We start from the raw sequence: 14,209 nt of genomic DNA, 5'->3' as shown, positions 1-14,209 counted from the left end.
CCTTTCAAGGAATTCTCATTTCTACTTTCCTCTGACTGGGATCAAGATTTGAACCCTGACTTGCCCCAAGAACATATAGTCCATTCCAAATAGCTTTACTCCTTTTGTAACAAAAACTGGCAGTTGGTTGATTAGATAATGAAAGCCTTGCTGGCAAGTTCTGTTTCTCTATCACTTACTTACTTGTTTGTTTGTACATTTGTTTTATCAACAAGAGTATACTTAACACTTTTTAAGCCTAGGGAATGACAATTCTACATTCAAGCATTTCACAGAAAAAGAACACAATAATTTTAGTATTAAAGAATACTATTGGAATTGCATTTTGTTCAATTACTGAGGTATTTTGTTCCAATAAAAAGTTCAGAAATAAACCCTCACATATGTGGTCAGTTGATTTTCAACAGGGTGACAAGATCTTTCAGTGGGGAAAGGAGAGTCTTTTCAAAAGATGGTGCTAAGGGGGCCAGCCCTGAGGCCGAGTGGTTAAAGTTTCACACGCTCCGCTTTGGTGGCCCAGGTTCGTAGGTTGGGATCCCCAGCACAGACCTACTCCACTCATCAGCCATGCTGTGGAGGCATCCCACATACAAAAAGAGAGGAAGACTGGCACAGATCTTAGCTCAGGGTGAATTTTCCTCACATACACATACACAAAAATGGTGCAGGGAAATCTGGGTATCCATTTGCAAAAGATTGAAGTTGGATCCTCATTTTAATACCATACACAAAAATTAACTCAAAATGAATCAAAGACTGAAACTTTAGAGCTAAAATTATAAACCTCTTAGAAGAAACAATTTTAAAGATATGACACCACAAGCACAGGAAACAAAAGAAAAGATAAATCTTAATTTATCAAAATTAATAACTTTCATGCATACCAAAGGATGCTATCAGAGAAAGCAAAAAGACAACCTAAGAATGGGTTAAATATTGACAAGTTACTTATCTGTTAAGGGATTAATATCTCATATCTACAAAGAAGTCCTACAACTCAACAACAGAAAAATCAAACAACCCAATTAAAAAATGTGCAACATATCATCAATATGATGGATAAGAGGTTTTCAGCTTTCATTCTTACAAACAAACAATGATCTGGCAGCCATTCACAGACAAAAGCGTCTTGTGGGAGGTTCTGGATCCAGGTAGGATGTTGTAAAATCCCCGTGAAGACCAAAACTGAGGACAGCTGTTTGAAAAGGCAGGCCAGCACAAGTTGGCAGGCCCCCTAAATGTGATCTGGGCTAATGACTGAAAGCAACCCAATTTCAATATGGAATTTGTTTCTACTAGGCCATGGGCCTGCAGTCAACCCAATGCACCATGGTACCGAGGAGAAGCCATGATCGTCTGTGTCTTCAGTGACACACTAACCACTATGGACTCAATTGCAGATTCTGCAGTGACCCTGTATCCCAGCTTCTGTCCTGCTCTAACGCCAGCCTGGAGTCAGTCCTGGCCACACAGTGAATCATCAGGGAACATGCCTGTCTATGTCCTCAGTTATCAGCCTGCTGGCTACAGATAGAACTGCAAATCCTGAAATGAACCTGTGACACAGCTCTTGCCTTGCTTTATCCTGAGGATGAGAGTCAGTCTTCCCACACAGGGATGTGGTAGGAAACACTCCCACTCACACCCCCAGTTACAGGCCCATCAATCCCAGCCCCAGCTGCAGTTCCTGAAGCAGCCCTGGAATTGGCACCAGCCCTGTTCTCAGTCTGGGCTGCACAGGGATCCAGTGACACCCATCCATGCCTGTGTTAGCAGGTCCACATACCTTAGTCATGGTTGTGGACGTTGAAGCTGCCTCGAGATTCAGTTTCATCCTTACTCAGCCATGGTCTCAGGGAAGTTCTACCTGCCTAGGGATCCAGTGGAAGACAAGCCTATATCCAAGCCCCGAGCACAGACATACTGACCTCGATTGTGACTGTAGATATGGAAGTGGCCCCATGACCTGGCACCAACCCTGCTCAACCACGGTCCTGGTGGCAATCTCATCCATCTGTGGTCCATTGGTAACCACACCCACCTATGCCTCCAGTAACAGTCCTGCCAAAGGTGGCCACAACTGTGGACCCAGCAATATCAATGTAACCTGTCTCTAGTTATGCACCACTTCAATCTTGGAGGCAGTCTCATCAATCTGGCAAGAAAAAGGAGCTAAAGCTGTTGGTATCACACTCCTTGATTTCAAAACGTACTACAAAGCTACAGGAATCAAAAAAGCATGGTACTGGAAAAAACAGAGACACAGATCAATGGAACAGAATTGAGAGCCCAGAAATAACATCACACATCTATGGATGGTTAATCTTTGACAAAGGAGACAAAAACATACAATGGAGAAAGTACAGTCTTTCCAATAAACGCTCCTGGGAAAACTGGACAGTTACATGCAAAAGAATGAAAGTAGACCATTATCTTACACTCTACAGAAAAATTAACTCAAAATGGATTAAAGATTTGAATGTAACACTTGAAACCACAAAAACTCTTAGAAGAAAATATAAGAAGTACACTCCTGACATCCGTCTTAGCAGTATGTTTTTGAATACCATGTCTACTTGGAAAAGGGAAACAAAAGAGAAAATAAACAACTGGGACTACATCAGATTAAAAAGTTTCTACAAGGCAAAGGAAACCATCAACAAAATGAAAAGTCAACCTACCAACCGGAAGAACATATTTGCAACTCATCTATCCAACAAGGGTTTAATTTCCAAAATATATAAAGAACTCATACATCTCAACAACAAAAAAACTAACAACCCAATTAAAAAATGGGCAAAAGATCTGAACAGACATTTCTCCAGAGAAGATATACAGATGGCCAACAGGCATATGAAAAGATGTTCAACATCACTAACTATCAGGGAAATGTAAATCAAAACTACAATGAGATATCACCTCACTCCCATCAGAATGGCTATAATTAACATGACAGGAAATAACAAGTTTTGGAGAGGATGTGGACAAAAGAGAACTCTCATACACTGCTGGTGGGAGGGCAAACTGGTACACCCATGTGGAAAACAGTGTAGAGATTCCTCAGAAATTTAAGAAGAGAAGTACCATACAATCCAGCTATTCCACTACTGGGTGCTTATCCAAGGAACATGAAAACACAAATGTGTAAAGATACATGCACCCCTATGTTCACTGCAGCATTATTCACAACAGCCAAGACTTGGAAGCAACCTAGGTGCCCATCAAGGGACAAATGGATAAAGACGATGTGGTATATATACACAATGGAATAACAGCCATAAGAAATGATGAAATCCAGCCATTTGCGACAACATGGATGGAGCTTGAGGGTATTATGCTGAGTGAAATAAGTCAGAGGGAGAAATTCAAGTACTGTATGATCTCACTCATAAATAGAAGGTAAAAACAACAACAAACAATCACAGAGACAGAGATTGGATTGTTGATTACCAGAGGAGAAGGGGGATGGAAGTGGGCCGAAAGGGCTGATTAGGCACATGTGTATGGGGATAGATTGTAATCAGTCTTTGGGAGGTGAACATGACGTAATCTACATAGAAATCAAAATGTAATGATGTACACCTGAAATTTATATGATGTTATAAACCCATGTTACAAAAAAATACTGTTGGTAAAGTGGTTGAAGTAAAGAGATTGACATTTCTAGACATCCAGTCATCTGAGGAAACTGGAGAAATCCTCAGAAAAATTAAAAACAAGTTCCTACACTTTGCACACCTTAACACTATAAAAAAAGACTTGTAAAATAATAGTGTTTCTAATTTAAAAAGTAATATCATATTTCAATATGCATGCCACTGAAATTTGAATGCTTTATCTTCCGCAGTCTAGCATGAATAAGTCTTACCATGGTATATTAGATATTTGCTACTTTTTGTTTACCAGGTCTAATGTGCATGTTAACAAATTAGAAAACTGGTATAAATTGCTGTGGGAATCCATTCAGCATTCTTGAGGACTAGATTATGACAGGAAGCAGGACAGCTGATAGCAAGAGTTTGTGGCAGTGTATTGTGGTCGCTGTCAAATGAAAGCAGATTGCTTCTATTGGTCTGTGCTAAAATTGTTAGAGAGAAAAAAATGCTAGTAAATGTCGTAGGAAGACTGGGAGGAAGATTTATTGCATATATTTGTGGCAGTATTGCAAAGTCTTTCTTCAAGGGGAACTGGCCTCTTCTGTAAAGGGGTTCCAAGTTTTTGGCTAGTCTATATCTGGGAACCAAGTGAGAGGCCCCGACTCTCCAACTTGGTGACCCAAATAAAATTTCTCTTTACCAGACCAAGAGTTTTTCCAATTATAGAGGTTAAGTAAAACCCTCGTGTTTTGGTGTGTTTAATCCTAAAGTCACCGTGAGTAATTAGCCACTGCTAAATAACCCTCCATATCAACATATTATAATGATTACTCCGGAAATTATGCCTATTACAGAAATGGCAACCATATGTTCTCAGATGGATAAGTGCTGCCCCCTTTCTCCATTGTCACTCCACACTCCCATCATCCCTCATTGAAATCAGAGATGTCTTTTCAGGGACAGCGTCTCCCCCATCATCCCTGGCCTGTTGACACGTGCCACTACAGAACTTCTCCAGCATGCTGGTGCTATATCATCAATACAAGTCTCAGTGACTTTGTGAAGGGAAAATTCCTTGAATCCTTCTGAGGGACAAAATGGAGAGGAATTGGGAATTTTGATCAGGTGTGAAGGCACGATTTGTAGGAAAAAAACACAAAATGTTTGTATTACTTTTCTATTGCCACATAGCCAATTACCACAAACCTAATGACTTAAAACAACACACATTTATTATCTCACAGTTCTGAATGTCAGAAGTCTGGCGTGGAGCAGCTAGGTTCTCTGCTTAGTCTCAAGGCTGAAATCAAGGTATCAGTGGGGCCAAGTTCTCATCTGGAGGCTCTGGGAAAAATCCCCTTAAGGCTCACCCTTCTTGTTGGCACAATTCAGTTTCTTGTGGTTGTAAGACGTGGGTCCGTGTTTCTTTGCTGACTGTCAGTCAACGGCTGCTCTCAGATCCTAGAGGCAACCCACATCCCTCAGCAGATGGCTCACTCCATCTTCCAGCCAACAGTTTCATGTCAAATCCTTACCTTGCTTTAAATCTCTGACTTTCCTCTTCTAGGACCCCAGGTGAAATCTCTCCAGACTTAAAAGGCTCATGTGATTCAGTTAGGCCCACCTTGATAATCTTCTTTTCTTAAACTCAAAGCATTTGTAACTTTAATCATATTAAAATCCCTTGAGAGCAACACCTAGTTTTGTATCCGATTGAATAACTGGGAGAAGGTGTGGTAAGCCAGGGCCAGGAATCTTAGTGACCATTTTAGAATTCTGCCTACCACACACTTAAATTGCCTTGATGCCATATACTGTGGATCAATTTCTGGGCTCTCTATTCTATTATTAATTTGTTTGTTTTTCCTTAGATGCAACTCTCTTGATTTATAGTAATTCATTAAGTCCAATAATGTAATTCTTTCAACATTGTTCTTGTTTCCATGTAAATCTTAGAATCAACTTCTCCATATTTGCAAAGTGAGCCTTATAATTTTCATTGGAATTGCATTGGATCAAGTAGAGAGAACTCACATTATGATATCATCTCTTCAATATAGGGACATGGCATATCTCTGCATTTATGTATTGCCTTTTAAAATTCTACCAGTAATAACTGGCATACGTTTTTAAAAAAATTTATCCTTGTGCTTTCTGGCTTTTTGTGTGTGTGTATGAGAAAGACTGGCATTGAGCTAATATCTGTTGCCAATCTTTCTCTTTTTGCTTGGGGAAGATTGTCACTGAGCTAACATCTGTGCCTATCTTCCTCTATTTTATGTGGGATGCCACCACAGGGTGGCTTGAAGAGCAGTACTAGGTCGATGCTGGGGTTCCAAACCTATGAACCCCAAGCCACCAAAGCAAAGCGTGTGAACATAATAACTACGCCGACAGGCCAGCCCCTACAAGCATTTTACCATTCAAGTGTTCCTAGGTTTAATTTTCCTCTAGTTAAGGTTTTCAGAATATCTTCAATCATGGATTTGTATCTTATATCAGTTTTGGAAAATTCTCTACTCTTGTCTGTTCAATATTTCTTTTCTCCTTGGTCTCCTCTTATTCTGGTATTCCAATTACATGTATACTAGAATTTTTAACTGTGCCCTCTTTTGCTGTCTTTTTCCATTGCTTCTATGTCTGAGCTTCAGTTTTTATAGTTGCCATCAAACTGATTTCCAGTACACTAATTATCTCTTGTGCTGTGTCTAGTGTAACTATCAAACCATCTCTTGGGTTCCTAAGTTCGGTTATTATATTTTTTATTCCTGGATTGTTGTTTTATTTTTTTTATTATAGTCTGCAATCACTGGTGAATGCTACATACTTCCATCAAATTTTTCCATCAGGTGTCTCTTTTCTTCAACATGTTTAAAATACTTTTATTAAAGTCCTTGACACCTAATTCTATCTTACTGGATTATCCATAAGTCTCTTCCTATTGTCCTTTCTTCATCTCTTTGTATTCAATTACGTGATCCTGTCTCTTTCCATGGCTAGTTATTTTGACTGAATGGCAGCCATTTTGTATAAAAAAGATGTGGGCCTCCATTGATGTTATTCCACCAGTGAAAGTCCCATGTTTCCTCTGTTAATCTAATAAAGTGATGATGTAACACTGTAATTCCCTAAAAAACTGAGATTAAGTAAGGTAAGAAGAATTTTGATGTGCTGCATCTATCCCTCATTTGCCACGTATTCAGAATAGCCTTCTGGCTCTTCCAACTCAGAGAGTTACTGGGGCTTCTGAGTGTTTTCCTGAGCTCCTCCCCCTACAGGTCCATCTCGTGGACATAAGAAGACTCCACACTTCCCAGAGATCAGAGAAACTAATACATCATCTCCTCAACTGTCTAACTGGTGATAAATATCAGGCATTTGAATTTGACCTTTTAAAGTCTCCAAATGAGGGCTGAGCCGAAAACGATTTGGGGAGTCATTTAGAGAGAGAACTAAGAATGTATTGACTGTGACTTAACGGCCCAATGTTTGAGCCACTTCTGTAATAAAGAAAAAGAGAGTAAAAGTGACTGGTGATTTCTATTTGAAGACAATGTGTGACCATTCTTTAACATTGAAAATATCCCCCAAAACATATTTTGAAAATGTGGTACAAAAAGAAAAATTTCTCATTATCTCAGTAATCACCTCTGGTTCTACGCTAATGAGGTAGCATATAATTCGGCTTCTTTTCTCAGCCACAGTAAAGTAAAAAGTCTCTATCAGCAAGCCTATGCATTATATGTAACCCATTTAATGAATCACAGGATAGTTTGGTCTTATTAGTAGCTTACTATAAGAGTACCAATTGACAAAATATGAGGGACAAAAAAACTTGATTTAACAAGTTTCACCATGGAATGGAAGACAACACAATTCAAGGACCAAGATGGCATTGTTAACTTTGGAAAGAATACAATCAACAATAGAACCAACCGGGAAGATTTTTAAAATGGCAATGCCTGGCCTCTTTCCAAGACGATATTCTGATTCAATGATCTCAGAAGGGTCTTGTCCTGGAAAACATTTTTGATGCTTCTTCAAAGATTCTAGTGAATATCCAGGTTTGAGAACAATTGGGACAGGAGGCATGAGGAAGTATTAAGATTTTTAAACACCAGAATTAGACAGGTGAATGTTTCAGGCAGTTTTTATTATTAACGAATAAAAGAAACAGACCATTCCTACTATCTGTGATAAAAAATAAATGGTGGTTATGGTGGAAATAGGAACAATTACCTTGGTCACTGAGGAAAAAATTGGAATATAATTTCACCATTGTAATTAAAGGCAAGGGACTGAATCCCTGTGGACTAAGAAATTTAACTAGGAAAAAAAACCCCTAGAAATGTAAGCCTTTTCAATTTACTCAGTCAGTATTATTGTATCTTCTTGGAAGCACCAGAAGGTAAGATTGGAAGAAGAAATTTTAATCACAAAAATTCTAGGACCTTTTTGGTTTCAATGAGGCAGAAATGGGTGAAAACCTGTGCTTTTTCAGATACTTCCAAAGCAAAATATAATTTTATATTAACTTGGCATGAATTAATTCATCCCAAATTTAAAACTTGAATAACATTAAACTTGACTAGGTCCTGAGCTTTTTAAAAGGATACTAAGTGAATGTAAGGCATTGTTATGATTTGGTTGTTCTGTAATGTATGCCACTTGAAAAATCACTTAGAGAATCTCTTCATGGATCTCGCACTATACTTCAACACTTTTTTCCCCTAAGAACCCCATATTCAACTCTGTGTAAAGCATAGTTCTGTTTGATTAAAATGTTACTTTAAAAATGGAAGCCATAGACTTTGCCTTTCAGAGACCTATACTCTAGTTGAGAGAATAAGTATTTACTCAAAATAATAGGTGGCAAGTAAAGATGGAAATCGAATCAATGTATTTGTTATGGGTTGAACTGTGTCCCCCTCAAATTTGTATGGTGACGTCCTAAACTCTAGTACCTCAAAATGTGATCTTAGTTGGAGATATGGTTCTTACAGAGGCAATCAACTTAAAATGAGGTCATTAGGGTAGGCTCTAATCCAAATAATTCGTGTCCTAATAAAAAGAGGAAATTTGGAGACAGACGTGAACACAGGGAGAATGCCATGTGAAGTTGAAGAAAGAGATCAAGGTTACACTCTTACAAGCTAAAGAATACCAAAGATTGCCAACAAACACCCAGAAGCAGGTGAGAGGCATGGGATTCATTCTTTCCTACAGCCCTCCGGAGGAACCAACTCTGCTTACACCTTGATGTGAATCTTCTAGCCTTCAGAACCAGGAGAAAATAAATTTTTTTCTTTCCTCCACCCAATTTGTGGTCTCATGTTCTGGCAGCCCTCAAAAACCAATATTATATGATTAAATACCAAAATCATGATAATGATAATGATTAAGATGGTTGAAACTTATTTTTTGAGATATACTTTGGATTAAGCTTTGTGCTGAGTGATTTACAAAAGTTATCTTTTGTAATCTTTACAACAAATCTAAGAGATACATATTAGTCTCACTATAGAAATTTTTATAAACAGAAGAAGAGAAGGCCAGATGATATCATGATTGGCAGTAGAGTGATAATTCAAACCTAGACATGTCTGATCCCAAAATACACGTCCCTGTTCAATGCTCTGCACTGCTTTTGGTAGAGCAGTAGAAAAGGCCACATGACTGAGTTTAGTGAATGGGGAGAATATTATCTATTAAAATGAAACAAAGTTCATGAGGATGATAAACTTGTTCTAGAGCTTGAATGAAGGAATGAACCCAAAATATTGAGGTGGCTTGAAGAACAACGTGTATTCTTTTTTTTTTTTTTTTTTGAGGAAGACTAGCCCTGAGCTAACATCTGCTGCCAATCCTCTTTTTGCTGAGGAAGACTGGCTCTGAGCTAACATCTGCGCCTATCTTCCTCTACTTTACATGTGGGATGCCTACCACAGCATAGCTTGCCAAGCGGTGCCATGTCTGCACCCAGGATCCCAATGGGTGAACCCCAGGCCGTCAACACAGAACGTGTGAACTTAACTGCTGTGCCACCGGGCCGGCCCCCAAAGTGTATTCTTGATGAGGGAAGTTGCCAGAGCCAAGACCTCACATCAGAAAACATCATGGAGTATTTAGGATGAAAGTGTAGGATTGTCAGTGTTTGTGTTGAAAAACAATGAGGAGAAACCTCTTGAGAAGGAGGATGTAACCTCCTGTGCAGTGTCCTGAACCCCAAAATAAGTAGTCTCCGTTTGTTTATCTGACAATTTGGAAGATTCTGGAGGTTTTTGAGAAAAGTGACATAACTCAGTGGTACTAAAAAAAGTAATTAAAGAATATTGTATCCAGAGAATGGGAAGTAAAGGATTTACTTTACTGGACATTGGATGAGGTTACCAGGAAAGGTAGAGGAAATTTTCAGAGGTAGGCAGTGTGTCTTTCTAATAGATACTAGCCATTCTCTATATGGGATACTGTGAGCAGGTCCTCTTTGAAAGCAGGAAGATGGACTATATCAGTAGTTCTCAAACACTAGCTAGCATCCATATCACCTGGAGATTTGTGAAAACATATTCTTGGGTCCAACCCCCACAGTTTCTGATTAAGTAGGTCTGGGGTGATGCCTTGGAACTCACATTTCCAACAAATTCCCAGGCGTTGATTTTCCCTGGTTAGGGGATAACACTGTGAGAACCACTGGACTAGGTGAGTGCTTTCTCTCCATTTTAGGATTATGCTCTACTTAACCTGCTGTGGGCTTTTTGCTGTGTTCTGCAGGAAGACAGTGTTGCTGGGTTTATAACTCTTCTTTTAATGATAAAAGGAATCATGTCTGCAGTTGGCTGGTTTCCTCTTTGTTGGTGCTACAGCAACATGAAAAGGCATCTCTGTCCAGTTTGCTTTGTGTGAATCATTGCATTAACAATTCCATTTTTTCCCTAGTTAAAAGCTGGCCGTGGCTCACTCTTACACTGATAGAAATATACTAGAACATTTGTCTGTTTGTTTTGCCCAATTTGGTACTGATTTAGAAAATTCTGGGGCCAGCCCAGTGGCACAGCAGTTAAGTGCGCACATTCTGCTTTGACAGCCCAGGGTTCACTGGTTCGGATCCCGGGTGCAGATATGGCACTGCTCATCAGCCATGCTGTGGTAGGCGTCCCACACATAAAGTAGAGGAAGACGGGCACGGATGTTAGCTCAGGGCCAATATTCCTCAGCAAAAAGAGGACGATTGGTGGCAGATGTTAGCTCAGGGCTAATCTTCCTTAAAAAAAAAAAAAGAAAGAAAGAAAGAAAAGAGAAAATTCTGCTGAAGCATGGGATATGGATTTGGGTAGCTTCCTACATCTTAAAGTTTCTTCATTTTATATGTGAAAAGAAAACTCAAGATACTGCTCTCCTAAACTGAAAGATAAATGATAATTTAGTTTTTTTACTGTCATTTATGATTAAATCACCTAAAACAGAAGTAGGAATTACATGTAATTATTTAACGATTATTCTGAACTGGAGGTTCATCATCTATATTATTGTATCAGTAGTAGCCCCTTTGGTCTCTAACTTTGGCGCACAAATGAAATTATATAAATGCATGTGTCAATATCTCTCAGAAACAACAGATAATTAGTTATAATTGTTACTTTATTATATAGGCAATGCCGTTCAAAATGCTATTCCTCTGTTACAGAATTTGCTACATAGTGACATATGACAAATTTATAAATGTACTCCTATCTAATACTAGATTATATGGTTGTTGAAGAATCAGATGCTCTGCCCAGACATTGTGGAAAGCATTTGGTATCTCGTTTAACAACCACAACAATTCAATTAAAAAGTTATTTCTCTTTTGTAAAGGAAGTAAATTGAAGCACATAGAAATAACTTGTCAGAGGATATGCGAGTTTGTAGTGGTGAAGCAGGAGTGTCGTTAATGCTACCTGACTGCAACATCTCTACTTATTCCTTTACACAGTCCTGACCATGTCATGCATGTTAATACCAGAGCACAACACATAGAGTAGACAATAAATAAATAACCAAATGTTTAACTTTTGTAACTTCTTGTGGTTCTAGATAATGAAAATATCCATCATGGAATGGGAGAACCAGACATCTAGCTCTGACTTCATCCTGACGGGAATCTTCAGTCACACTCCCACTCACATGTTCCTGTTCTCTCTGGTCCTGGGTATCTTCACAGTGGCACTCTTGGCAAACACTATCATGGTTCTCCTCATCTATCTGGATACCCGGCTCCACAACCCCATGTACTTGCTCCTCAGCCAACTCTCCCTCATGGACCTCATGCTCATCTGCACCACTGTACCCAAAATGGCCTACAACTACTTGTCTGGTAGGAAGTCCATTTCTGTAGCAGGATGTGAAGCCCAGATATTCTTCTATGTGTCCCTCTTTGGTGCTGAATGCTTCTTATTGGCTGTCATGGCCTATGACCGCTATGTTGCCATTTGCTACCCTCTTCAGTACCACAATCTCATGAACTGGAAAATCTGTGGAGTCATGGTTGCCTCTTCATGGATCCTTGGTTCCTTTGATGGGATTGTTGATGTAGCCGCTACTTTGTCCTTTTCATATTGTGGCTCCCGAGAAATACCCCAGTTTTTCTGTGATGTGTCTGCGCTCCTAAGTCTCTCATGCACTGATACTTCCACATTTAAAACACTTGCTTTTATCTGTTGTGTATTAATGCTTCTTTTCCCGTTATTACTCATCATTGTCTCCTACACTCATGTAATTGTGGCTGTCATTCGCATGAGTTCTCAGGAGGGTCGGCACAAGGCTTTCACGACCTGTACTTCACACCTTCTTGTTGTCGGAATGTATTATGGAGCAGCTATGTTCATATACATGCGGCCCACTTCTAATCGTTCCCCAACCCAGGACAAGATGGTGTCATCCTTCTACACCATTCTCACCCCCATGCTGAATCCCCTTATCTACAGCTTCCGCAACAAAGACGTGGCCAAAGCATTCAGTAAGGTACTAGGGAAGGGGAAACCTAGAAAATTATTTGGATAATGATCAACAAGGGCTTTTCCTCTCATAATTCCTCTCTCTCAATCTGATACATTCATTTATTTAAAAACCTGTTTTAGTAACATATATAAACCACTTTCATAAGGTATTTATACGCAGCAGAGTTGATAGACTCTGTGTACACATGCAATCAACTGACATATTTTGAATTTATTGCATTTATTTTGGTTTTAAGAATAAGTCAAAGTTCTTGAAAAGTAAAAAATTAAGTTAGTAAACATATATATCTTAGTTACAGAACTAAATAAGAAATAAAACTGCATTAAATGTTTTCCCTTATTTTGAAAGCCCAGGTCTGATTAAACTGCTTATATTCTGTCTTATGTACTGAGTTAACTAGTACACTTGCCTAATTAAGTTTGTTATTAGTTCTTTCAAAATAAATAGCCAAAACAGGAAGTCACAGATATTTCCTCATTTACCAAAAAGCTTAACTTACAATGAATGCTACTTATGTTTGCAGAGAAAGGAGGGGTTTTTTTTCCTAAGTGTTTGACTTTCTTGACACACTGAGCATTTCTATGTTTGCAGGTTGTCTTTTGATGTCAAATCTGAAAACTCATCACCAAGATCAGTGTCAAGGAGCTTACTGCCTGTGTTTTCTCCTAGGAGTTTTATAATTTTAGATCTTTCATTCCAGTCTTTAATCCATTTTGAGTGATTTTTGGGTATGGTGTAAGATGGTGGTCCAGTTTCATTCTTTTGCATGTAGCTACCCAGTTTTCCCAACAGCCTTTATTGAAGAGACTCTTTTCTCCATTGTATATTCTTGGCTCCTTTGTCATAAATTAATTGACCCTATATGCCTGAGTTCATTTCTGGGCTCTGTATTCTGTTCCATTGATCTAGGTGTCTGCTTTTATGTCATACTGTACTGTTTTGATTACTATAGCTTTGTAATATAGTTTAAAATCAGTAAGTATGATGCCTCTAGCGTTGTTCTTCTTTCTCAACATTCCTTTGTCCTTTCAGGGTCTTTTGTGGTTACATACAAATTTTAGGATTGTTTTCTATATTTCTTTGAAAGGTGCCATTTCAGTTTTGATAGGGATTGCATTGATAGTAGATTGCTTTGGATAGTATTGAGATTTGAACAATTTTAATTCTACCAGTCTATGAGCACAGAATAGCTTTCTATTTATCTGTGTCTTCAGTTTCTTTCATCCATGTCTTATAGTTTTCAGTGTACTTATCTTTTACCTTGGTTCAGTTTATTCCTAAGTATTTTATTCTTTTTATTGCAATTGTAAATAGGATTGTTTTCTTAATTTATCTTCTGAGAGTTTGTTATTAGTGTATAAGAAATGCAACAGATTTCTGTATATTGATTTTGTGTCCTACAACTTTACCAAATTCACTTATTAGCTCTAACAGTTTTTTGGTGGAGTCTTCATGGTTTTCTATATATAATATCATGTAATCTGCAAATAGTGACAGTTTTACTCCTTCTTTCCAATTTGGATAGCTTTTATTTCTTTTTTCTGTCTAATTGCTCTGGCTAGGACTTCCAATACTATGTTGAATATAAGTGGCAAAAGGACATCCTAGTCCTGTTC

General features: G+C 38.5%; 1 protein-coding gene across 1 annotated transcript; it reads left to right on the top strand.

Annotated features, from left to right (window-relative positions):
* The first annotated feature begins 11,672 nt into the window (after nt 1-11,672).
* LOC103541463 (olfactory receptor 2M3-like) lies at nt 11,673-12,635 on the top strand. The gene has a single exon (XM_008508292.2). It carries the CDS (start codon nt 11,673-11,675, stop codon nt 12,633-12,635), a length of 963 nt encoding a protein of 320 aa, XP_008506514.2.
* Nucleotides 12,636-14,209: the final 1,574 nt, after the last annotated feature.

This window comes from Equus przewalskii, chromosome 19 (genome assembly GCF_037783145.1).
Source record: "Equus przewalskii isolate Varuska chromosome 19, EquPr2, whole genome shotgun sequence".
NCBI lineage: Eukaryota > Metazoa > Chordata > Mammalia > Perissodactyla > Equidae > Equus > Equus przewalskii.
The sequence above is the reverse complement of the archived record's forward strand: the minus strand, read 5'-3'. Positions and strand labels throughout refer to the sequence as shown.

Bases quoted from the DNA above. Each gene is read 5' to 3' on its own strand.
- LOC103541463 (XM_008508292.2), top strand. From the start codon at position 11,673: ATGAAAATATCCATCATGGAATGGGAGAACCAGACATCTAGCTCTGAC.